Source organism: Natator depressus, chromosome 10 (genome assembly GCF_965152275.1).
Source record: "Natator depressus isolate rNatDep1 chromosome 10, rNatDep2.hap1, whole genome shotgun sequence".
Taxonomy (NCBI): domain Eukaryota; kingdom Metazoa; phylum Chordata; order Testudines; family Cheloniidae; genus Natator; species Natator depressus.
In genome coordinates this window covers 71730725-71755163 of record NC_134243.1, presented here as the reverse complement: position 1 = coordinate 71755163, position 24439 = coordinate 71730725, and the positions used below count along the sequence as shown (strand labels likewise).

Below are 24439 nucleotides of genomic sequence, written 5' to 3'. Positions count from 1 at the left end.
TGCATCACAACCTATCAGAGATATTTTTTTCAGGGGTTGTTTAATTATAGATACCAGGAAACCTATGTATGGACCACAGCCTTGTTCAAGTTCCACTGCAAAGAATGGGAGGCCCGAAAGGATACCCAATGTCCCAGTCATAGAGACAGCTGAACCGTTAAGGGCAAGTCTACATTGCAGTCAGAGATGTGACCGCAATACATGGAGATGTAGCTGAGCTTGCTTTGATCTAGGTAGCTCGAATGACAACAGCAGTGAACCCATGGCAGCATGGGCTGTCCAAGCCCTCCCAGGACCCTGGGTATGTCCTCCAGCAGCTAGTCAGGGCTGCCATGTCTTCACTGCTGTTAGGTGAGCTAGCTAGATGCACGCTAGCACAGGTAAATGGACACGTGTGGAAGTCCCACTTCTGACTGCAGTGTAGACAGACTCGATCTGTCTCCGCTGCAAAACAAACCCCACGGCAGCACATCTGAGAGCCCAGGTCAACTGACTCGGGTATGTGGGGCTCATGCTACTGGGCTAAAATTAGCAGTGTAGATGTTCTCACTCAGGCTGGAGCCTGGGGTCTGAGACCTTCCCCCTTGCTGGGTTTCAGAGCCTGGGCTCCAGCGCCAGGGGGAACGTCTATGCTCTATTTTCAGCCCTATAGCTTGAGCCCCCACAAGCCAGAGCCAGTTGACCCCAGGCTTGGAGACTTGCTGCTTTGAGGTTCTTTTTGCATTGTGGCTATACCATAAGGGTTTTAGTAATTGGGGCCTTAGGGCTGGAGTACACAGTAGCAGGAGGGCATGAGCTCCCCTGCACTTCAGCTGCATTTCCTGGAAGGGGAGATCGGACAACCCTGCAGCCAAGGGGTGAACGACTATTTGTAAAGCCCCTGCCCTGAGGGGAGAAGGCCTGACATGTGTGGTTTCTGGTTTGCACTTTTGGGTACCCTGGAAAGGGAGAGCTTTTGATTTGGCTGGCAAGCCAAATTGCCCAACTGCTAGGAAACGGAGGTACTGAAATGGGGGAAAGACATGGCTGCATCTGGATGCCAGACAGATACGGCCACTCTCTTGCAGTCCCTCCTTGCATCTATGTACAAAGTCTGAGTAATGCTTGATGTTTCATGTCATTTTAAAAAATGTTTTAATGGTAGAAAAAAAACCCAGTGCCAGCAAGAGGAGCAACCCTACAAAAACAAACTTACGCATGCAGCCCAATACTCATGAGTAACCCTACAATAAAAATCCATGCATCTTTCTCCTGTATTTCCTTGTATTGCAGGTACGAAATTCTGACACCGAACACTGAGCCTGACACTCTGGCTCCAACCCCCTCATGGTCTCAGCCCTTTTACCGCTTTATAATCATCGGGGGGCGATTAGCAGCAGCAGTGCCCATCCTCTGAAGTACTTCTGGGTGGCACATGGGCAAAATATTTTCCCTTCTCAACATCCAGGGATCTGCTAGTGCCAGGAGGCAAAGGTGCCTCCTGCCTTAGTGCTGAAGACTTGGGATGAGGTGGGAGGGAGGGAGGCTCCAACTCTGGGCCCTTCTGGAGACAGAGAAGATGGATGTGCTGAAAGGAAAGAGCTCAAGGATTGTAAAGCGCTCAAGCTATGGCGCTGGCTCGACTGTGGTGAATGCATCTCGTCATCGCTTTGCGGGAACCGAGAGCTCCTCTGGTGATGTCTGGAAAGGACACAGGGGGCGCTATTTAATGAGCAGCTTGTCATAGCGGCCACATGAGTTATGCAGGAACAAATCACTCTCTTGTCTCTTTCACTGCTCTGGTCAATTTAAACAGCATCCACATTGCCAGTGTGTGTGCTGTTCCCAATTCGGGAGAACAGCTGGGGACTGAAACAAACACTAATTAATTTTGCAAACCCAAATGAGGCTGTCTGGGCGCACATGGGATGCTGTGTCAATAGCACACCTTTACTATGCAAGGTCCGGGATTTTAATTAGGAGGCAAGGTAATCTTGAGGAAGGCAGTAATTATTTTTCAAATTGTCTACTCCAATCACCATAACTATTAAGTGTAATGTTTTATGGAAGCAGACAGCAATTAAAGGAGACAGTTAAGAGGAAACTCTGCAACTTGAGACCCCCCTTTCCTGAGCTATTCTGGCAGTCTGGACCTTCTTCAGAAGGTAGCTGTATGGCATTTATGTAAATAAATCGTCGGAGACTGAAGCAGCCACAGAGAAAGGGGCTGATGTCTAGGTGGGCCTGGGTGAGTAATAGAAACTGTAATACCATCAGGCAAAAGCTGTCTGAAACAATTCTTGTACAGGATCCACAATAGTTACCAATGAAAAACCCAGTTAGATCATCATGTCTGTCCCCTGTAAGGACAGGATGCAGCTGCTTATGATGGACCTGTTCCCTATTAAATGGATACTTGATTGTAATAAAAAAGGCAATAGCTTCAAGAAATAAAGCCCCAGCAGTCTTGTGCTGTAGGGAGTGATGCTGCTTGGGACACATTGTTCCTGTGTAGGATTGCTAGAGGGACTATCTTTCGTAGATGATTTAAAACAGAGATCCTGAGCCCTGTGGTCACTGGAAGGTCCCATGGAACTGGTTTTTCCCCAAAAGTAGACCAGATATAACTGCCCCAGTTAGAAGCTGACCAGGACACTGGGCTGATGTCAATTTCCAATACAATTCCCAGTGGCTCAGTATTCCTTTTCACCTTGTCTCTTAAAGTGTTGCATAGCATTAGTGTGTGCTGTTCAACGCTTGGTATGTTCCACTCCAGAAGTGGCTGTATCCCAATCCTGGGGGAAGTGATCTCTGTGCAGTACCTCTGTATTGTAAAGTAAGTCCTGTGAGCCTCCAGGATGAAAAACACTCTGTCATTCTCCTTCGTGAAACTGTAGCCTCCACCGAGGATGGTGCCGGTTCCTCCACCCTGCACATCAATAAGATTCACAAGTCTCCCTTCCACTCATCTCTGCTTAGCATCACTCTGCATAGAGCCTGTCCGTAATTTGTGTGGAAAAGTTCAGTGTGCGGAAAAGTTCCGCACAGCCAGACAACATTGTGGGACTGCCAGCTGTTCGTTTCAATAACAGAGAGAGCTGATTTGCAGCTAAACATCACGTCTGATCCCCATGCTGATGGGTCCTACAAAAGCCTGGGTTGGATTGCATGTACGCTTTGAGTTGAACAGAAAAATCCTGTAATAGGAGAATGCCACTAGTGTGAGAATAAGAAACCCAGGTCAGCCAAGAAATCAGGTTATAGGAGCATCAGCTGCTGTTTTTCAGCGATGAACGTCACAATAAATAAATGTATTTATGTATGTATGTATGTATGTAACTCCAAGCTTTTTTAAACCAACTTATTCATAAAAGTGAGATAAAAAATCAGACACACTCTTCTGGAGAAGCTGGTCCCTCACTGGCAGAAACATGCTATAGGTCTGCCCTCTATACAGCAGTCAGATCAGTGGGTCAAATTCTACTCCCAGTTACATTAGTAGAAACCTGGAGTAAATCTATTGCAGTTACTCCAGATTGACGTTGGTGTAGCTGAAACAGAATCTGGCCCATTATCCGTTAAGCGCCTAGCATGCTGTGGCTGCTATACATAATCAGAATGCACCTAAAATATAGGGACGATCATCCTTCCACCAGGCTAGCATCTGGCAGACCTATTCTGTCAGTCAATCTAGGTTCTTAATCTACCATGCTTAACTATGTAATAACTGAGCGCCATATAAAACAATCAAACTTGCATTAGTCAATGTAGAAATGGTACCAGATCACCTTAACGCCCCTTTAACTTTGGCAGGAATTTGGATTCGAAAGCTGGATCAAGATCTGAATTTTACAGTTGGCCCTAACTGTATAACAAGCCAGATCAAACCCCTGCACTGTGCAGAGTTTGGAATCCACAACGGCATTCAAAGTGTGTGGCTTAGGCTCATCTCTAACGATCAGACATAAAATCAAGTTGAGGGGAGAGAAGCCTTCACACATCACCAGTGTCTCTTGCCTTGAAAGTAAACAGCGTGGCCTTTACTGTACACAGAAGCTGTTATGTGCCATTCAGCCGCTCTCTCTTCATTCCCAATTCAGATCCTTCCTTACAGCTCACTCCTTGTGGTCTAACTTCTCCTTTGAAACTCACCTCAGCCCTTTGCAGTGACAGCTGTGTACTTTTCACAACATAAAGAGGAGAGAGAGTGAAAGTGACTCTCAAGAGAGCTATATGCCTGCCTGACTTTTCCTCGCACTCCAAGTGGGGAGACATGTCCCTCTGGGCATATCCCCCTCCTATTACTTTCCTTTGCCTCTCCACTCCCCCCCCCCCCCCACCTGTCTGTTTCTTTTGTCATTTGTTAACTCTATCTTCACCTTGTAAGCTGGGACCTCACCTGTAAAGCCCCAGGCTACGGGTGGGACAGCGCAAACCCTAGGCCCCACTTCAATCCCACTTTAAGTCTTATTTTGAGGACGTCAGTGGTGCACAGACTTTGCGCAGGGCCCCCCTCTTCACAGGGATGAATGTCACCCATTATTATTGCTCGGCCTTTTGGCTAAGATCAAGTGTTTAATTATTATTTGTGCTGCTGTAGTGCCAAGCAGCTCCAGCCCTGGGCCAGGCCCCCTAGGTGCTACGTCTGTACAAATGCAGAACACAAGGACCAGTCCCTGCCCCAGAGAGCTCACATGACTTGTACTCACTATTCTGATGCTGAACGCAAAAAGAGACCCCGTCCAGGAGGTTCAGGCTAACATTGATTTATCCATTTTTTTAACAGAGGGTGTTAATAAAAAGCCAATAAAATTAGAAATGGTCCAGCGCCTGGAGGCCATGGTGAGGGGTGTAGTGACAATGCCAGAATAGACAATGGAAGGCAGACTGAAACGTATGCATGAACTTTCTATACAAACAGTTACACTCAAACCTCCACATACACAGCCATTTAAATTCCACCCCCCGTTCTTTTCTCCTGCCTCCCGCAAATGTACATCTCTAACACAAGCTGCTTGGCAATGAGATTACAGGGCTCTTAGGAGCCACTCACAGCTGACTTGTCAGGTGGCTTGCTTGCTTTCCACCCTGTGAGAGAACCTCTCAATTCTGCATGCCCCTTGCCAGCTTGTTCAGGGGGCATTTTACAGAATCACTCAGAAGTGCTTGTGCATTCCAGGAACCTCATGGCCCCAGGGCTGCCCTGGAGTGCTGGCGGCAGGTGAGATGAGATATTAAACCCCATGTTTCTAGGTGCGGCTATTTTTATTCCTAGGTAGAAATACCATTTCAGAACTGTGATAGTCTCCCCCTCCCCTTCCCTGTGCCCCTCATATCAAGATGTTCATGCTCCTTTGGCCTCCTGCCTTAGAATAGGATGACCAGACGTCCCGATTTTATAGGGACAGTCCCAATTTTTGGGTCTTTTTCTTATATAGGCTCCTATTACCCCCCAGCCCCCGTCCTGATTTTTCACACTTGCTGTCTCGTCACCCTAAGGAATCCCATCCACACCATAGGGATGCACAGCTTGTCGTGTCTGACTGCATAAAGATGCCCTCTTTGCCTGTTCCACAAATCATCTGGAATTTCCGATACCCTACTCCACAGCATGGCCCTCAGGGTGCCTATTTAAAGCGCGTTCCTAGCCAGAGAAGCGATGTTTCGGCTGCCATCAGGGTGGACAATAATAACCAATATTTTACATTTACAACAGCGCCTTTCCTTCCAAAGGATTCCAAAGTGCTTTCTGAACAACCCGGCGAGATCTTGTGCCAGCCACCACTGAAATGCAGCCGTCTCTGGGTGGAAGACAGCCACATTCTAGCGATGGTAAATAAATTCCTACTCTGGTTCCACCAGAACCTCACTTCCGATCCTACCCAGTGCACAGCTAAACAGCTTCTAAGACACAACTTTCTCTCTCCAAAGAGTGCTGTGGAATCTTTAGTAACTCCAAGCGTCAGGCCTGCTTGGCTGGCAGACAGTCCCCGGCCCTGTCTTGGTGACATTCAGCTCAAGCTGGCTTAAAGCTCACAAGTCCAAAGATATTTCCCCCTAACAGCCAGTTCTGAACATTCCTCCGGAACGGTCACTACATTCCTGCTATCCTGCGCAGACCCCGGCCCTGCGAAGGTTTAATCACGAGCGCAGTCTCAGCCGTGCTTCTGGGCTAGTGCAGCTGCATAAGCGGCTCACCTCTCACCCAGCCTCAGCGCAGCGATTGTCGTCATACTGGAAATTCACCTGCCAGCTTCTCTCCAGCTGCTCTCCAAGCCAGCTAGTGGCTAACCCTCCGAAGTGCCCGTACCCAGCCCTGTGTCCCTGAGGGTGACCTGGAGTCAGGATTGCAATGATGCACCACTAGTCATTCATTAGCTCTCAGTTTGCAGGCTTGTTCTCCTGCCATTGGGCTGATAGGGACGAGAGCCAGAGCGGGAGGGCAGGTCAGTCTGTCGCCTTCATGGCTGCAGGGCTGATCCTCTTGGTGGGGTCGAGCTCACTCTGTGCCTGTAATTGAATTAGCTCTGTTCTGTACCAGCTGCCAGCTCTCCTCGTCCCCTCTCCTCGCTGCCATGCTCATTACAGACGTGACTTGTCTCGGGAAGAGCCAGCGATTCTGCCCTTGTGCCGCTCACTTCACTGGCTGCGTGTCCTGGCCCCTGAAGCCTTTAACTAGCCCAGTGGCCTCTGCTGTAGCTGTGACCAGTCATGCCACATGAGCCTGCCTGAAACTGGAAGGGGAGAACAGTCTGCCTTGAGTTTAATGGCAGCCCAGAGCCTCACTGAATGGGAGGCCAACGTGGTACTTAGGATCTGTAGTCTATGCCTGGTCAACATATATCCAGCTTCCATTTGTAAGGCTCCAATGCTCTGGCCTTCTTGGGCACCCATCCTAGCTCTGGGCAATGCACCAGTGCCATGGCCTTACGGGGCACCCATCCTAGCACCAGGCAGTGCACCAGTGCCATGGCCTTACTGGGCATCTGTCCTCGCACTGGGCAGTGCACCTGCCTCCTGGTTTGACTGGTGCTGTCTGGCTGGGCACCCGCGCTCACAGGAAGCATTGTCAGAAAGCTGAGAGAAGGATGTCCCTTCCTAGCATCCCAGTGTGGTTCCCCCTTGCCAGCAGATCCCATCAGATTCTTTACACTGTCACTTTCCGTGTCCTGAATAGTCACCGAGATCTGCTGATAGGGAACTCGATCCCAGAGCAAGGGAGCATGCACGGAAAGAAGCCCTGGGAATGCATCCCCAATTGCACCGAGAGATGGCACCTAGGGGCTGCCCATAGCACTTCTGAGCCTGGCACTTCCAAGGCCCTGGGGTTCTGGGACGTTCACGCTTTGTGGCTCCTCCATCCCCTCATTCACTCAGGATCGCCAGCCCCGCTTCTCTAGCGGCTGCACCATACAGGCCGAATGCAGCTCCTCTTGCCAGCCTTGCATCTGGTTTATTTCGGGAGACACTCGGGAGAGTACAATATCCATCAGCTCCCCGTCAAGCCCTGACAGGCCTCCGTTTGGCTTGCTCTGTGTGCTGGAGGCCTCCATCCCGGCTTGATGGGTTGCTGCCGCAAGGAGCCGTTCTGCAGGGCCCGGCCAATCAGTGAAGGAGCTACAGCATCAGTAGGCGCGATCCATTACCAGACTGGCCCATGGAGCCCCTCCTTCGCCCTGCTCTCCTCCCACCGGGAGACACCACGAGGACCTTGCCAATATCTCATGCAGCGTCTCCTGTGGGGAGTTTCTGGCACAGGGATGTGCTGCAATCATAGGATTAGCAGCCTGTTGATTTAAAGGGCTTATTACAGGAGCTTAATTTTATTTTGACAGATGAAAGTAAGTCAATTACAGCTGGAAATAGCTCAAGGTTTGCGCTATATTTTGTGCTTCCTGTGTCCTGTAGGATCCTTCCCCCACTTCCTTGGATAGTGACTCTCCTGCCTGAGAGTCCTCTGACTCAAAGGAAACCACCACCCTGCCAAGGGAAAACAGGAATTAATTTTGAGCCCAATTTGTGGTTCGTCCAGACAACAGGATCCCCCTCTCCCTGTTGTCGGGCCAAAGGGCCCCTCGGAGGCTGCTGTCTGCTCAGGTGGCCGTGCTCTGAGTCAGACACTTGTGCAAACGTGTGCTCAATAGTCCTTTGGGTTTGTTTCTGCTGAAAACCAGCCCCCGCTCCCTTCACATACACACCGGCCCTCAGGTGTGTTCCCAGGAGCTGCCCTGAGTGTACACTTGGTGGTGACCGTTCTGCCCCCTCCCCCCCCCCAGGCTGGGATAAGGCTCTACGCAGCGCAGATCAACGGATCAAATGTACGGAAACTGACAATAACGCTCTGGGAGGAAAAACAACGTTCGTGGGGGAGGCAAAACCACAAAGTGGCAGTGGGAGGGGAGTGCATGTGCAGACTGGTGTGTGCACAAATTCACATCCCAGGAGGGGTAGGTACAGGGGAAAAACACCTCTGCAAGGAAGGGGTTGCTGCTGACCCCCCTTCAGAGAGCAAAGCTTGAATCACCTCTAATAGTCCATGCTGACAGATCATGGCCCAGCTGCCCATTACCCTGTGGATTCTCCTTTTCTCCCTCTTTGGTTTACATGGACACCTCAACCCTGCATTAATAAACCCCTTTGTCTTGGTGCCTAAACCACTACTCATCTGACCTGAACAACACATACATCTCACGGCTAACCCCCACTCACCTGAGGCTCCGCTGTCAAAGTGGGCAACACCTTCTCCTCTATTCCATTCCATTCCATCCATCCATCCATCCATCCATCCATCCATCCATCCATCCATCATTAAGCTAATCTATACACCTGGCCCTCAGCACCGGAGCACCTTGTACAAACGACGCGACTGACCATCTCAAGCCTTCTCTTTGGCTTCCTCTGCCAGAGCAGTAGGACCAACGCCAAGTCCACACAACAGTGCTGAATTTCATAGCCGTGCCAACGTCCGACCACCCCGTCCCAGCCTGCAGGACAATTACCAATTCCTCAGCGTTGCCACAACCTGACGATGTTGCATCTCCATGCAGTGTTACAATGGTAGATGAGGACAGTCCTCAGCTGTTACGCCAGCTCCCTCCTGGTTCCGTGAAGAAGAAAGCCAGTTCTAGGGAAGTTCTGGTTTATCTCCTGTGAGCCTGTGATCTCAGGAGGCTTTAGTAGAACCCCTCAGACTTTCAACTTCAGTTTTGGATCTGATGCAATTAAAACAGGGAGCAGAAGAACTTCATCGCATCCTCACCACTCTTAAGCCTGCAGCATTTCCAGGGGGAGGAGGATGTAATAGAGAGAGTCAGAAATAAAAGGGGAGAAGGATTCTGTATTGTTAACCCTGGGGAGAAGAACCAGACTGACAGCCTGCGAGTCTCTCTAGTCACAGAGAAGGTAGACCAGAAGCTCCCCTCACCTAGACGTAACCCCCTGAGGCGTAAAAGGAAGTTAAAGCCCATCCAGTCCTTGGCCTCTCGCTTGAGACTAGCAATGAAGTTGCCACTTACGGTGATGGGGTTTTATGAGGTGAATGCATACCCACCAAGAAGGGGGCTGAAACCACCAAAGTCATTTCACACGGGCTACTCTGGAACAGCCATCAGATGGTAGCAACTTTCCTTCATTCCTGACCCAGGCTAGATTGGAATCAATGAAAGGCTTTGTAGCCCATTCCCAATCTCCTGATCCAACTAGCTCCGCAAGGACCATGCCTGTGACTGAGACAGAAGAATGGGGAAGGAGCAAGAAGATTAATCACTAGCTAAGCTGACCACAGCACAAATTCCTCACAGGGAAACAACAGATACGCCAGTCAAACTGCAGGTCTGAAAGTTACGCTGATCGGAAATCCAAGCCTAGAGCCAACAAAGCATTCACAGCCTGAGGGACCAGGGACACGGTGTAAGGTTTGCTATCACCCCAAATTCCAGGGCTATACACAAACACTTCCTGCAATGGGACCAGAGCTGGGAGCCTCAGCTTGCAAATGATCTAAAGCGAGGGTTCTCCAGCTCTGGTCTATGGACCATCCATTGCACACCCAGCCCTTCCTGGTGGTCTGCAGAATGAAACACAGAGAGACTTGTAGTGGGTTTGGCTCAAGCCAGCTCCAGCACAAAGCACTCTCACTCGAGAGGTTCATGAGATACCCGCTACTAAAACGATATCAGGAACACTCTGCTTTGTTGGGCCTGCAGCCCACCTGTGTCCAACTGCCAAAAACTGGTAGTAGATTAGCCAGAAAAACCCCACAGGTCCCCATAACCCATCCTTGTCACTGAGAAGCGCCTGCCTAGTCCCCGGCGCAGTGTCTCGGCCCAGCAAGAGGGATGGGGAGCCAGGCAGGAATTCTCACCCTCGGACGGCGTGCAGCAGGCGCAGCGAGGGGTAGGCGGTGCGGACGTTGACGCGGTGCTTGAGGATGAGCTCGTTGACCCACTCCACGCGCTCCTTGCCCCCTTTGGCCATGAATGCCGGGATCCAGAGGATGCTGCCATTCAGGCTGTGGAGGCGCTGTAGCAGCTTCTCCCGCCAGGTCTCGTTCACCAGGTCCTCGAAGGCCCGCTGGATGACAGACGGATTCATAGTCACAAGGTCCGTCTTCATCCCCACATCCCAGGCATAGTCCTGAACAGGGGCCAGATTACACCTGCAACACAGGAGAGAGCATCACAGGGTGCTCCAGGGAAGGGGAAGGACAAACATTAGTCGGTGAATGTTAGCACTGGGGAAAGGTGCCTGATTGCCAGGCCTGGGGCTGCACAGCTATGGCACAGGCAATGCCAGGGCAAGCTCCCTTGCAACGCCCCGTGGCAGCGTGCTGCCATCCTGCCCCGGAAGGATGAAAGCGGAGCTCCGTCAGCCTTTGCCCTCTCTTCGCAGCGACCACCACCAAAGGGGCCAAACAGCGTGGTGGTGACGCGGCAGCCTCGGGTGGTGGCGGAACACAGTTCTAGGGACCAGGAATGCCTCACTTTGACTCCTGGCTCTGCCACTGACTTCCTGTGTGACCCTGGGCAAATCCCGTAGACGGTGTCCCCTGCCTGAACGTAGGGATAGCAACCCCAGAGGGATGTTATGAGGATTGCTTAATGTTTTATAAAGAGCAGGGGAGTGTTACTGTGATGAGGACACCTCCTATTGGCGGAGTCTGTTCAGCGAGCTACATGAAATGCCTTTCAGTCACTACAACCCCAGGTCAGACTCATGGCAGATACTTTGAGGAAAGACCTTCTGCATCCCATTACCAATTCCCTAGAACGTGACCTATCAAGAGCCTGCTAGGAATATCAGTGACTAACTAATGGCCTCTGGGCACCTAATTATGTTGCGAATGTGACTTCAGAGCACACAGTACTAGAATGTTATAGTAGCCATTCAGGTCAAGGCGATGGTTTTAATATAGAAAAAAACACTATGATCAGAGCAAACTCAGAAAGTGTGTGTGTACCAGGCCAGAATGTGGGGCATGTGTGTGCCTGTGCATGTATGCATCTGTGTGCACGGGTCTATGTATGCACGCATGTTTGCACAGCTGGGTGAACGGCTATATCTGTGCATACACAGGCCTACATTGGCTTTTGAATGTGTGTGTGAGTATGTCTGTCAGTTTGCATGCGTGTCTCTGTGTGCATGTTCAGAAATGTCCCAGGGCATGAATTTTTGGTACACATGTATGCTTGTACCGACACGTATCTGTACATGTGCACAGTTAACAAACACAAGGTAACAAAATACCTATGGTTGCTGCTATGACAAATTTGAATCAAAGTGATTTTTCCAGAGCCGGGAAACCCGCTCTGCAATAGAGGTCTTGTGTGTCTCGTTGTATCAGCATCACAACATCCGGTTCTGAATGTCAAGTGTTGTGAGGGGCACAGAGTCCACTGTTACCTCTCATGATGGTATATGCACCAGGGGGAAGGGGAGACACACAAAGCCTGCAGCTTGCAGGGGCAGCACCCATAGGGGGGAGAGAAGAGCTGGTCGTGTAGCCTCAGGAAAGCCGCAGTGGCTGAGGAGCAGAGTGGGCCAAGGCTGGCTCTTTCCAGTGAGCCCTCCTGCTGGAGCAGAACCTGACCGAAAACAGAGGGTGCACCAGGGGGCTGGGCATGCTTGTGAGTGTGTGCATTGAGACACCCATCTCTAGTGACTCAGCAAGTCACTCCAAGGAACTTACCGCACCGGAGCGTGCAGAGAGCTGCTCTAATTGGAAGGGCTAGTGATATCCTGTGAGAGAGTTTCCGTCTCGCCCGGAATGACAGCGTGACACCTGCAGTCCTTAATTCTAGCCTGGCTGAAGTAATATTATCCCGAGTCCCTTCTTCCCTGCCCGGCAACTGTGTGTTAAACAGCAGACCCCACAGCACCAGCAATGATAGTGATACCAGCAGGAGGTGGAAGCCAGGGATATCAGTGATTGTGGGCTCCAGAGGGCCAGGCTGCTTATGGGCTGTGACCTTGGGAAACCTTTGTGCAATGCAAGAATGGGACGCATGCACATGCGCACACACACACACACACACGCATGTGCACACACATGCACACACACAAAAGGAATTCACTCCTGGTGCTCTGGAAACTCCTCACACTCATTCTGTCTGTGATTCCAGCCCACGTGCAAGGGCAAGGAAAGCCGTGAGGCACTGTGACTGAGGGCTGCATTTGCATTGAGCTGGGACATTGATCACCCCCTTTCCCTGTTGCTCCTGATGGTGGAATCCATGTCACTTATTTCTGTCGCTTTGGGTGTTGGACAGATGACTCTACTGACCCATACTGTGCACCAGAGCCTGGTGCTGGCAGAATGGAGTGTGTGAGCAGCTGATGTGGCCTCACAGGGCCCTGAAATGTTGCTATGCTTCTGACAATGTGTCGAAAACCCCAGAGCACCCCTACGCTGCCCATCACATGCATTTCTGTAGTGCCTGTCAGCTGAAGGTCTCAAAGCACGTACTGAACATAGATGAATTAATCCTCCCAACTATCCCTACAGCACATCATTATCATTATCCCCATTTTACAGAGGGGGAAACTGGGGCACGGATAGATTAAGTGAAAGCAGAAAGCCTGCAAGGAATGGAAGCTGGCAGGGATCAGCAAGGAATGCTACCTTTTGGAGGTCAGATGATGTAGGGATAAAGTGAGAACTGCCAAAAGCCAAGCAGAGTTGGATCTTGCAAAGGGAATTAAAACCAACAGTAAAGAATTCCATAGCCATATAAATAAGAAGAAAGCAAGGAAAGAAGAAGTGGGACCACTAAACCCTGAGGATGGGGTGGAGATTAAGGATTATCTAGGCATGGCCCAACACCTAAACAAATACTTTGCCTCAGTTTTTAACAAAGCTAATGAAGAGCTTAGGGGTAGTGGCAGGGTAGCTAATGGCAACGAAGATATAGAGGTAGAAATTACCACATCCGAGGTGGAAGTCAAACTCAAACAGCTCAATGGGACTAAATTGGGGGTGGGGAGGCAGATAATCTCCATCCTAGAATATTAAAGGAACTGGCACATGAAATTGCAAGCCCAGTAGCATGGATTTTTAATGAATTTGTAAACACGGCGGTTGTACCCTATGCCTGGAGAATTGCTAATATAGTTCCTATTTTTAAGAAAGGGGAAAAAAGTGATCAAGGAAACCACAGGCCTGTTAGTTTGACCTCAATTGTATGCAAGGTCTTGCAACAAATTTTGAAAGAGAAAGTAGTTAAGGACATAGAGGTGAACGGTAACTGGGATAAAATACAACATGGTTTTACCAAAGGTAGATCATGCCAGACCAACCTGATCTCCTTCTTTGAGAAGATTGATATTTTTAGACAAAGGAAATGCAGTACATCTAATCTACTTGGATTTCAGTAAGGCATTTGATACAGTTCCACATGGAAAATTAGTTGAAGATGGGGATTACTATGAGAATTGAAAGGTGAATAAAGAATTGGTTAAAGGGGAGACTACAACAGGTTGACTTGAAAGGTGAACTGTCTGGCTGGAGAGAGGTTACTAGTGGAGTTCCTGAGGGATCGGTCTTGGGACCAGTCTTATTTAACATTTTTATTACTGACCTTGGCACATAAAGTGGGAGTGTGCTAATAAAATTTGCGCATGACACAAAGTTGGGAGGTATTGCCAGTACGGAGGAGGCCCGGAATATCATACAAGAAGATCTGAATGACCTTGTAAACTAGAGTAATAGAAATGGGATGAAATTTAATAGTGCAAAGTGCAAGGTCATGCATTTAGGGATTAACAACAAGAATTTTACTATAACCTAGGGACTTATCAGTTGGGAATGAGAGAGGAGGAGAAAGACCTGGGTGTATTGATTGATCACAGGATGACTATGAGCCGTCAATGTGATGTGGCCGTGAAAAAGGCTATACAGTCCTAGGATGCATCAGGTGAAGTATTTCCAGAAGAGATAGTGAAATGTTAGTACCATTATCCAAGGCATTGGTGAGACCTCATCTGGAATACTGTGTGCAATTCTAATCTATGTTTAAGAAAGATGAATTCAAACTGGAACAGGTGCAGAGAAGGGCTATTAGGATGATCTGAGGAATTGGAAACCTACCTTATGAAAGAAAAGGAGTACTTGTGGCACTGGTCCAGTCCACACAAGAGATCCACTTCCTGGACACTACAGTGCTAATAAACGATGGTCACATCAACACCACCCTATACCGGAAACCTACTGACCGCTATTCCTACCTACATGCCTCCAGCTTTCACCCTGACCACACCACACGATCCATCGTCTACAGCCAAGCTCTGCGATACAACCGCATTTGCTCCAACCCCTCAGACAGAGACAAACACCTACAAGATCTCTATCAAGCATTCTTACAACTACAATACTCACCTGCGGAAGTGAAAAAACAGATTGATAGAGCCAGAAGAGTTCCCAGAAGTCACCTACTACAGGACAGGCCTAACAAAGAAAATAACAGAACGCCACTAGCCGTCACCTTCAGCCCCCAACTAAAACCCCTCCAACGCATTATTAAGGATCTACAACCTATCCTGAAGGATGACCCAACACTCTCACAAATCTTGGGAGAAAGGCCAGTCCTTGCCTACAGACAGCCCCCCAACCTGAAGCGAATACTCACCAACAACCACATACCACACAACAGAACCACTAACCCAGGAACCTATCCTTGCAACAAAGCCCGTTGCCAACTGTGCCCACATATCTATTCAGGGGACACCATCACAGGGCCTAACAACATCAGCCACACTATCAGAGGCTCGTTCACCTGCACATCCACCAATGTGATATATGCCATCATGTGCCAGCAATGCCCCTCTGCCATGTACATTGGTCAAACTGGACAGTCTCTACGTAAAAGAATAAATGGACACAAATCAGATGTTAAGAATTATAACATTCATAAACCAGTCGGAGAACACTTCAATCTCTCTGGTCACGCAATCACAGACATGAGGGTCGCTATCTTAAAGCAAAAAAACTTCAAATCCAGACTCCAGCGAGAAACTGCTGAATTGGAATTCATTTGCAAATTGGATACTATTAATTTGGGCTTGAATAGAGACTGGGAGTGGCTAAGTCATTATGCAAGGTAGCCTATCTCCCCTTGTTTTTTTCCTACAACCCCCCCCCCAAGACGTTCTGGTTAAACTTGGATTATTGCTGTGCACATTGTAAGATGAGCTATTGCCAGCAGGAGAGTGAGTTTCTGTGTGTGGTTTTTGGAGGGGGGTGTGTGTGTGGGGGGGTGAGAAAACCTGGATTAGTGCTGGAAATGACCCACCTTGATTATCATGCGCATTATAAAGAGAGGTTTCAAAGAGGGATGGGCTATTACCAGCAGGAGAGTGAGTTTGTATGTGTGTGTGTGTGGGGGGGGGGGAAGGGTGAGAAAACCTGGATTTGTGCTGGAAATGGCCCTACTTGATGGTCACTTTAGATAAGCTGTTACCAGCAGGCGAGTGGGGTGGGAGGAAGTTTTGTTTCATGGTCTCTGTGTGTATATAATGTCTTCTGCTGTTTCCACGATATGCTATGCATCCGATGAAGTGAGCTGTAGCTCACGAAAGCTTATGCTCAAATAAACTGGTTAGTCTCTAAGGTGCCACAAGTACTCCTTTTCTTTTTTCTTTTTACGAATACAGACTAACACGGCTGTTACTCTGAAACCTACCTTATGAAAGGAGACTCAATGAGCTTGTCTTGTTTAGCCTAACCAAAAGGAGGCTGAAGGGAGAAATTATTGCTCTCTATAAATATATCAGAAGGATAAATACAAGGGAGGGAGAGGAGTTATTTAAGTTAAGTGCCAATGTGGACACAAGAACAAATACTTATAAACTGGCCGTCAACAAGTTGAGGCCTGAAATTAGGGGAAGGTTTGTAACCGTCAGAGGAGTGAAGTTCTGGAACAGCCTTCCAAGGGGAGCAGTGGGGCAAAAAACCTAACTGGCTTCAAGAATGAGCTTGATAAATTCATGGAGAGGCTGGAATGATGGAACTGCTTATAATGGCATGTGTCCCATCAGCAACTACCAGTAGCAAAAATCCCCAATGGCTGAAGACAGGACAGTAGATGGAGAGGGCTCTGAGTAACTACAGAGAATTCTTTCCCAGGTATCTGCCTGGTGGGTCTTACCCACGTGCTCACCATCTAACTGATCACCAGATTTGGGCTTGGTAAGAAATTTCCCCCTGGGTCAGATTGGCAGAGACCCTGTGTTTTTGTTGCTTTCCTCTGCAGCATGGGGTACAGGTCACTTGCAGTTTAAACTAGTGTAAGTGGTGAATTCTCTGTAACTTAAGGTCTTTAAATCATCATTTGAGGACTGCACTAACTCAGCCAGAGGTTAGGGGTCTATTACAGGAGTAGGTGAGCGAGGTTCTGTGGCCTGCAATGTGCAGGAGGTCAGACTAGATGATCACAATGGTCCCTTCTGACCTTAAAGTCTATCAGTCTAAGTGACTTACTCAAGGGTACGCACAGTGAGAAATAGGATACAAGGGTCCTGATTCCTAGGTCCTTGCTCTAATCATTAGGACATGCTGCCTTAATGGCTAATAAACTCAAAGGAAATACAAGGACTGAAAGCCAAAGACATGGCAATCTGTGTGCCCAGGAATGCAGGAGCCAGCTCTCCTTGTCACCATCCCTGCTGGAGCCTAGTCTACATTGAAAATGGCTGGCTGGCATGGTTATGCCGGTTTAGTTGTACCGGCAAACCCTCCTAGTGTATATTCAGTTTGTTCCAGCGAAAAGAGCTTTTGCCAGTAGAGGTTATTCTGGTTCCCTGAGCAAAATAAGTTATACGGCAAAAGCACTTTTATGTAACTGCATCTACACTAGGACTTTAGTCATAGAAATGTTGCAAAAAAATCACCCCATCAGTCAACCTTACTATACTCGTTCCTAGTGTAGACCTTGCCTAGTTGTCACCGTCACTGCCATAAGACCACTGGCCTAACCCTTACTGTGACCACGACGGCCTTTGTTTTCTAGGCTGGCTTTTGTTTCATTTCAAGCTGCAAGCAAACTACCCGGGGACCATTCCCCAAAGATCAGAGAGAGGCCCTGGGTTCCACTCTGACCCACAGAAAGGTTGGGTTGGCTGTGTTCATCCAGAGGGCAGAGGTGGCATTATCTTCATTCCCACGCCTTTATAAGCCACTGACAGATTGGGCTGTCTCCATAATAGACTTGCCACAAAGCAAATGTCTGCACAGACATAAATCACCAGCAGACATGCACAGCTCCTCAGCTAACACATCTGCATAGGCTTGAGGGATAAAGAGGCAGGATCTTTTCCTTCTCTCTCTTTGCTACTGCAAGTATTATTTTGACAATTTAGTGTGTGTGTGTGAGAGGCGAGGGTATGGTAAATGTTTGGCTTGTGTAGGGATGGTATGAGTTTCTGGAGGGGCAGAGGGAGTGGTACATCTGTGTGTGCATGGTAGCTTGTGTATGTGTGAGTGTGTTTATTGTAAGAACAGTGTGTGTATTGGGGTGGGAGTGATGCATGTGAGGGAGGATTGAGTTGGGGTGTCTGTGGAGAGTGTGTAGGTGACAGTTGGAGAAGGTAGAGGGTGTTTGTGTGGGAATGATGTATGTGTCTGTAGGGGTGTGTAGGATAGGGTTTGCTTGTATCCAGGGGGTTTGGCTGGGGTGTGTGTCATCAGTGCTATGCCAAGGTGGGGGGGCAGAGCGTGTTGTGGGAAGAGAGTGGTGTATATGAGAAGATGTGTGGGTTTGTAGGGTGGCCGGGGCACAGTGTGTGTAGGGTGTGAGTGGTGGGTGTGTGAGAAGGACGTGTGTGTCTGTGGGGGTATGGGAGGGTGATGGTGGAGGTGTTCATGACTTGAAGGGCGTTTATGTGGATGGAGTGTGTGTGTGACAGTGCGTGCTTGTGGAGTGTGTCAGGTTGTGGCGGGCAGGCTTGTGATGTTGTGCAAGGCCCCCTTCTGAAGTACTCTGGGTACATCACAGCCCTGGCTCCTTTGCCGACTGTTTCCAGCTCTTTGAACTCATATTAAACACTCCCCATTGGATTTTGTTCAGTGCCCATCCTTCCCGTCCTGACAAGGGGGCTCCCTGCACTCCTTAGCGCACACCGTAGAAAGGGGAAGCGAGGGCGGAGGAGCGGGGGCCGGAATACGCAGCACTCTTGTCAGTCCCCCAGTGACAGGAAAGGCTCTGGCCCAGTTGCCTGGCTTGGAGCCTGGGGGTCCCATCCCTGGATCCCTGTGTGTTTTGTGGGAGTGAGTGGGAGCCCTGCTGTATGGGAGGCTTGGCCTCTCTGACCCCTCACTACCTGATTACGAAGCTGTGAGCATCGATTTCTCTCCCGCAGCCACTGTTCAGCAGGATCCCTGAGTTGCCCACGATGGCGCAGGTCCGGAAGTGCTTGCCCTTCAGGGGCGAGGTCCTTGGCAGCAGCTCATAGAGGTTCTGTGAGACATTCATGGTGCTGTCCCGGTCAAAGACGTAGTGGATGACGTCCCCGGGCTTCAGGGTCCCCTTCAGCACGGAGATGTCTTTCTCCGCATCCAGGAACTTCAAGATCTGTTTCCTTGGGAAAGGAAATAAAACAGATAAAGGGAAAGCTTGCGGCACGGCCTATGACTGCAAAGCTCCCTCCTCCTGCCTGTTTATGCTCCACAGCCTGGCTGCAGAGAGACTGACAGCCTTCAGGAGCAACTCAGACTTTGGCACCTTTTCCCACCTGCTACCGCATGCGTGCTATAAAATGGTGCCCCATCTTAATGTCTGCATCTCCCATGCCCCCCTTTCCATCGGAGGAGGTCCTTAACAAGCCCATCACGGCCGGTCTCCTCTCCGCCAGCAGGGGTCACTGTATTTACGCACAAGGTGGCAGATTTCCTTCCCCCCATGAGTGGCTGATCATGGTGAATCTGCAGCGCCCTCTGGCCCCTGCTTGTCTCCAAGAGCGGAGGCTCAAGCGTGTGTTGCTCTGTTAACGCGAGGCCACGTGGCTGAGCTGGGAATTCGTTTCCAAGTGATCACTTACAGATATGAAGGCTAGCCCAGCAGGAGATAAACATTTTATTTCTTTCTTGACTTCTTTAGATGATATACAGAGGCAATTTGCCAGCTTGCACTGGGGAGGACCAAATCTGTCTCTTGTCCTATAGGTAATTACCAGTACCTGATCTTCAGAGAGAGTGTCTGGTTGTGTCTCCATCGGAATGAAGCTGGTTTAATGTGCTTAATGCTTTCATTACTTCTGTCAACAACAGCTGGAGATGAAGAGCCATTTATTACTACTTCAGCTCTAGAGAAAAGAGAGACAGAGAGAGGGGGAGAGACATGATCCGTTAGCTTCCCAATGGCATCTCTAATCGCTCTGAGGTGGCTGGGATTCAAACTTCTGTAGAAAAGCAAAATTGCGGTTATTACCTGAGCAGGGAAGGAAAGCCTATTTATTCTCTACTACACACACACACACAAACACAGACATAAACTCAGACACAGACTTACACAAATACAGATTTACAGACAGACACACAAACACAGACAGACTGATACACACACAGACTCAACAGGCAGACACACAGATATACAGGCTCTCACACAAACAAAAAACACACAGAGATTCTCACAGAGAATTAGACAGACACAGGCACGGATTCACACGCAGAGATTCTATACACAGACAGCAAACACAGTCCTGCTTACAGATGATGACACAACCAGATACACATCCACCCACACGCATGCCCGTCTCACAAATGACAAATCAGATCCACCTGTTGTGGTGGGTTAAATTCACATCAGAAAAACGTGCTCTTTACTTCACCCCAGCAAGAGAAATGAATTTAGCTGAGATGCTGGGCATCGGTACTACTGGCAAATGCCCCATTACAAACAGCAGGGCTCTTTGATAACTTTTCTTCCCTTCAGAGGAGAACAATGAGATTTCATGGCATCTACTTTGTGCTAGGGCACCAGACCCTGGCAAATGACCGGTCGGGGAGGGCCAGAGAGCAGTCAGGTACCCAGGTGTTGCAGCTCTGGAGACGATCATTGTGAGACCCCAAATTTAATCACTGAATCAGCAAAACAATCAAGGCCCCAACATTTCAATTCAATTTGCATCAAGTGGCATAAATGATGGGAACCGCTGCACGCTTTATGTCTGCGAGCCTCCCTCCAAAAAGAATAACCGAGAGGCTTCTCAGGAAGCAGAGCATGTGTGTGCAGCTCAGAAAAACCCTTCACACTCCAGAGTACACTGAAAAATCCACAGCCAGAGTGTTTGCTGCCAGCTAAGCAGAATGTCCCTCCTCATTGCAAGAGGCCACTCTCAGCAGGGAGAGAGTTGGCAAATGAAGAGATTTACACCAGGCAGGTAAACACCCCAGAGGGAGAGGAATTACCCCTAGAGAGCACCTCTAGGAGGCATGGGGTGAGAGTAGAAAGGGATGCTTTTGAATGTACCATGTAAAACTGTCCTGACAGTGAGCTACGGCTGCTGAGGGCATCATGACATAAGGCTGTGTCCTTTCACAATGGTACAATGTGTGGTACAGCAGCGTCGTGTTGATTCCATTCCTCCTGGAATGCTGGCTGCTCTCCGTGGGCCACCTTGGCAATTCACTGCCAGTTGAGAGGAGGCTTGTTTGCTTCAGGTACAGATGGGGAATGATTGACAGGAGATCTCAGGCACATGTGAGGATATTTTGGGACTCCTGCTACTTAATATTTAGGGAGGCAAGCTGAATATATTTCTAGATGCTAGTTGTCACTGTGTGTGTATATACAAAATAGCAAAGTATGATCTGCGGAGACTGCCAACAAGGCTAGCTATCAATCTTACACTTCACCACATAATCTGATCTCCTGCAAGGCAAATTTAGAAAATGCAAAAAATGCCAAAGTTAACTGAGTGGAGAAAACCTTCCTAGCAATAACTGATTTTTGTTGTGCTTGATGCTTTTCATATTTTGATGAAGTGTGTGGCATCGCCATGTCACAATGCAGTGCGATGACACCCAAGCTACCCAATTATAGCACATAACAATATTGTGATGACATGGGATGATCTTGCAAATGACCTAGAAGGCACTGAATGCCTGTAGTGTCACAGAAGGACTTTGTGATGGAGTGATGTCTCCATGTCATTGAGTGCCATTATGATGCAACAGAATGACAGTCTGATGTCATAGAAAGAAATCCCTTTTGTAATACCACGGTGGAAAATTGCAAAGGTGGCAACTTTCCCGCTGACTTATTCTGTACAATAAGTAACTCTCTTCCATATTCTCAATCACTGCAACTTGCAGATCCTTGGTCATTTGCAAATAATTATTGCATTGAATAGAGGGGTGAGAATGATTAAGAAATGTAAAGCAGAAGGGAAAAGAAACAGATACATTTGCTAAATAGGAAGAGTACCATGCAGCAAAGAAGAAGAAGAAGATTAATAGCTGCCTTAGAGCAAAAACAAATGAACACAAAATCTAATTTACAAACCTATTAGATTTGCTATGTAAGCTGTTCACAGCTGATCTGATTGTACCTCTGCCTCCAGAATTCCTGCAAGACAAAGGAAATGCATTATTTATAAACCCAGCTCCTCTTTGCAAAGCATTGTTCAACACTCAAGAGATCCTCAAAGCTGCTACAACACTCACACTTCACACCATCCAAAATGGCAACATCTAGGGGCGGTTGGGGAGGGGTTCTCATGCCCTTCTTCAAAGTGGTGCCCCATTGTGACTAAACCAAAAGTGGGGAGCAACCCTCTTCTGGTAGTCCAAAGAATCAGTTAAAAGTTATTTGCATTAACCACTTCAGAGTGCCACAGGCTTCAAGTAAAGGGCCTGATCGTCTCACCCTGACAAGCTGCACGTGGAGCAAGACGGGGGTGGGCAGCACAGGATCTTTAAACCACCTTTATGCTACCCTGATCCTAAGGTAGGCCACGGGTCAGTCCAGCCCAGTTCCCAGCATGCCCCTCTAACTTACACTTGACTGGCCCAATGTGGCAGCTGCGGATCAGAGGGGAGCAAGGATTCCCTAGCCACACCCTTTTTCACCTGGCCATGCTCATATAACAGTGACTAGAAGTGAGAGTCACATAGGAGCTAAATTTCCAGCCAATGGTCATATGTAGTAACAAAAAATCTCCAGATGGGCCAGAATCCCAGACCCAAACAGCTTCATAGAGAGGAAATTTGGATCCGAATCCTGATCTGAATGTCATGGTTTGGGCCAATCTCCAAATAGAAGTGTGTGTCTGTAGATGCCCCTTTCACCTGAGGATTTCATAGTACTTCATGTTAGTCCAGTTTTACAGGTGGGATCCAGAGGCTGAGAACGTACACTGGAGTCCTCTTTTTCCTCAGTCCCCATCCCATCCTGTCCTGTCCCTAGAATGTTGTCAGCGTGGGCGAGGGGAAGGATTAGTTTAATGGAGGAGGCTGCTTTTTTGGTTGTTTGTTTCTGTGGGTTCATACTCTGAGTTTCAAACTAACATCAAAACAGCCCAGAGCGCTAGGTTTTTGCATGGTATCTGCCACCGCCACAAATAATTCACAAAAATAGCTTTGGTGCCCCTGATGGATGACCATCCCATGGCAATGGATACAGGCTGAATCTCAGCCTTTGACAGTGGATCCCAAGGGCCCACTGACTCATTTACAAGCCCTGGCTGGGGTGGACAGCATGGGTCCAACCTGGTCCTGATCATTTCTCTCCAGCAGATTCCAGCTGAGTGATGAGTAACTGCTCTTTATCCTCCCCAGCCCTCATAGGCTAAGTGCCTCAGTGGTCAGCCCTGGCCCCCATCCTTTACAATGTACAGAAGAGCACTTCAGCAGAAATGGTCAGATTCCATGGCCTGCTCTGCTACCAGCATGTTGACTAGACTCCTGGCTAGATTACACCTCCCATCATGCACCTACAATGTGCCACACAGCTTAGTCAGAGGAAGGACTGCACTGCATCATGGAAGCTGTAGTCTGGCCAGAGAGCCCAGCCCACTGGACAGAATGGTGTTATCAAGCAACGCAAATTTCAGCTCCCATGAGGCACCATGCCACAATAGAGAAATGCAGTTTAATGTTAAACTGACTCAAAATAAATGTTTTGGGTCAGTACAGCAATCCAAAATATTACATTACCATTCGAACTGACCTGAAAGGAAATATGTCATGTCAGTTTTCCCAATGGAAAATCAAAAATTTGCAGCAAAATCAAAATTTGTCCCCAGAAAATTCTGATTTTTCCAAAACTCCATTTTCCATCAGAAAAATTCCCAACCAGCTCTATTAATAATAACCTCACCCACCATCACAGGTGTCTGGCTCCCAGATCATCAAAGCCGTGCGCAGCCTAAGGGTCACACTAAATACATCTCTGCTTCTCAAGAACTAGGTAGCAGCGGTGGCTAGGAATGCCTTCCTCTATCTCCAGGTCGCCAGGAGACTTCACGCTTCCCTCTCCGAAGAGGACATGGCAAACAAGATCCACTTCTAGACTTGACTCCTGCAACTGCTTTTATCTTGTGCTGTCAGTTAAGGCCAACCAAAAATCTCCATCCTGTCCAACAGACAGCAACCCACCTCCTGGGCGAGTCACGGGGAACACATCACACCAGTACAGTCTCCCCTGGATTCCTGTGCCCAAGGCTGGCTCCAAGTCAAGGTCCTGGTATTAGTCTATGAAAACCTTCAGGTCAGACTGTGGTACCTTACCACAAATAGTCTCAATGAAATCATGGGGACTATTTGGTACAGCCTATTATGGGCTGGACTAGATTACCAAATTAAGCCTTGTCAGTCACGATCCTGAGACCACTGCACTCACCAGAGACACAGAAACTAGATCTTCCCAAAGTCAGACTCTTGGGAGCCGGAGATAAGATATTTCTCGTGCTGGCTCCTAGGCGAATGCAACATTCTACCAGGGGAGAGGGGGAAAAAACAGGACAAGTGTCC

At 48.7% G+C, this 24439-nt stretch overlaps 1 protein-coding gene across 2 annotated transcripts in view; it reads right to left on the bottom strand.

The window, feature by feature from the left end:
- The window catches only part of ST8SIA2 (ST8 alpha-N-acetyl-neuraminide alpha-2,8-sialyltransferase 2), a 42249-nt gene that overhangs the window by 4982 nt on the left and 12828 nt on the right, over window positions 1-24439 (bottom strand). Inside the window, exons 2-5 of one of the 2 annotated variants that reach the window (XM_074966504.1) lie at window positions 21972-22034; window positions 19645-19770; window positions 18790-19047; window positions 10343-10636 (exon numbers count right to left, since the gene is read on the bottom strand). In XM_074966504.1, the coding sequence (XP_074822605.1) occupies window positions 10343-10636; window positions 18790-19047; window positions 19645-19770; window positions 21972-22034 (741 nt within the window). The remainder of the gene's footprint in view (window positions 1-10342; window positions 10637-18789; window positions 19048-19644; window positions 19771-21971; window positions 22035-24439) is intronic. The other variant, XM_074966505.1, reaches the window with a different exon arrangement.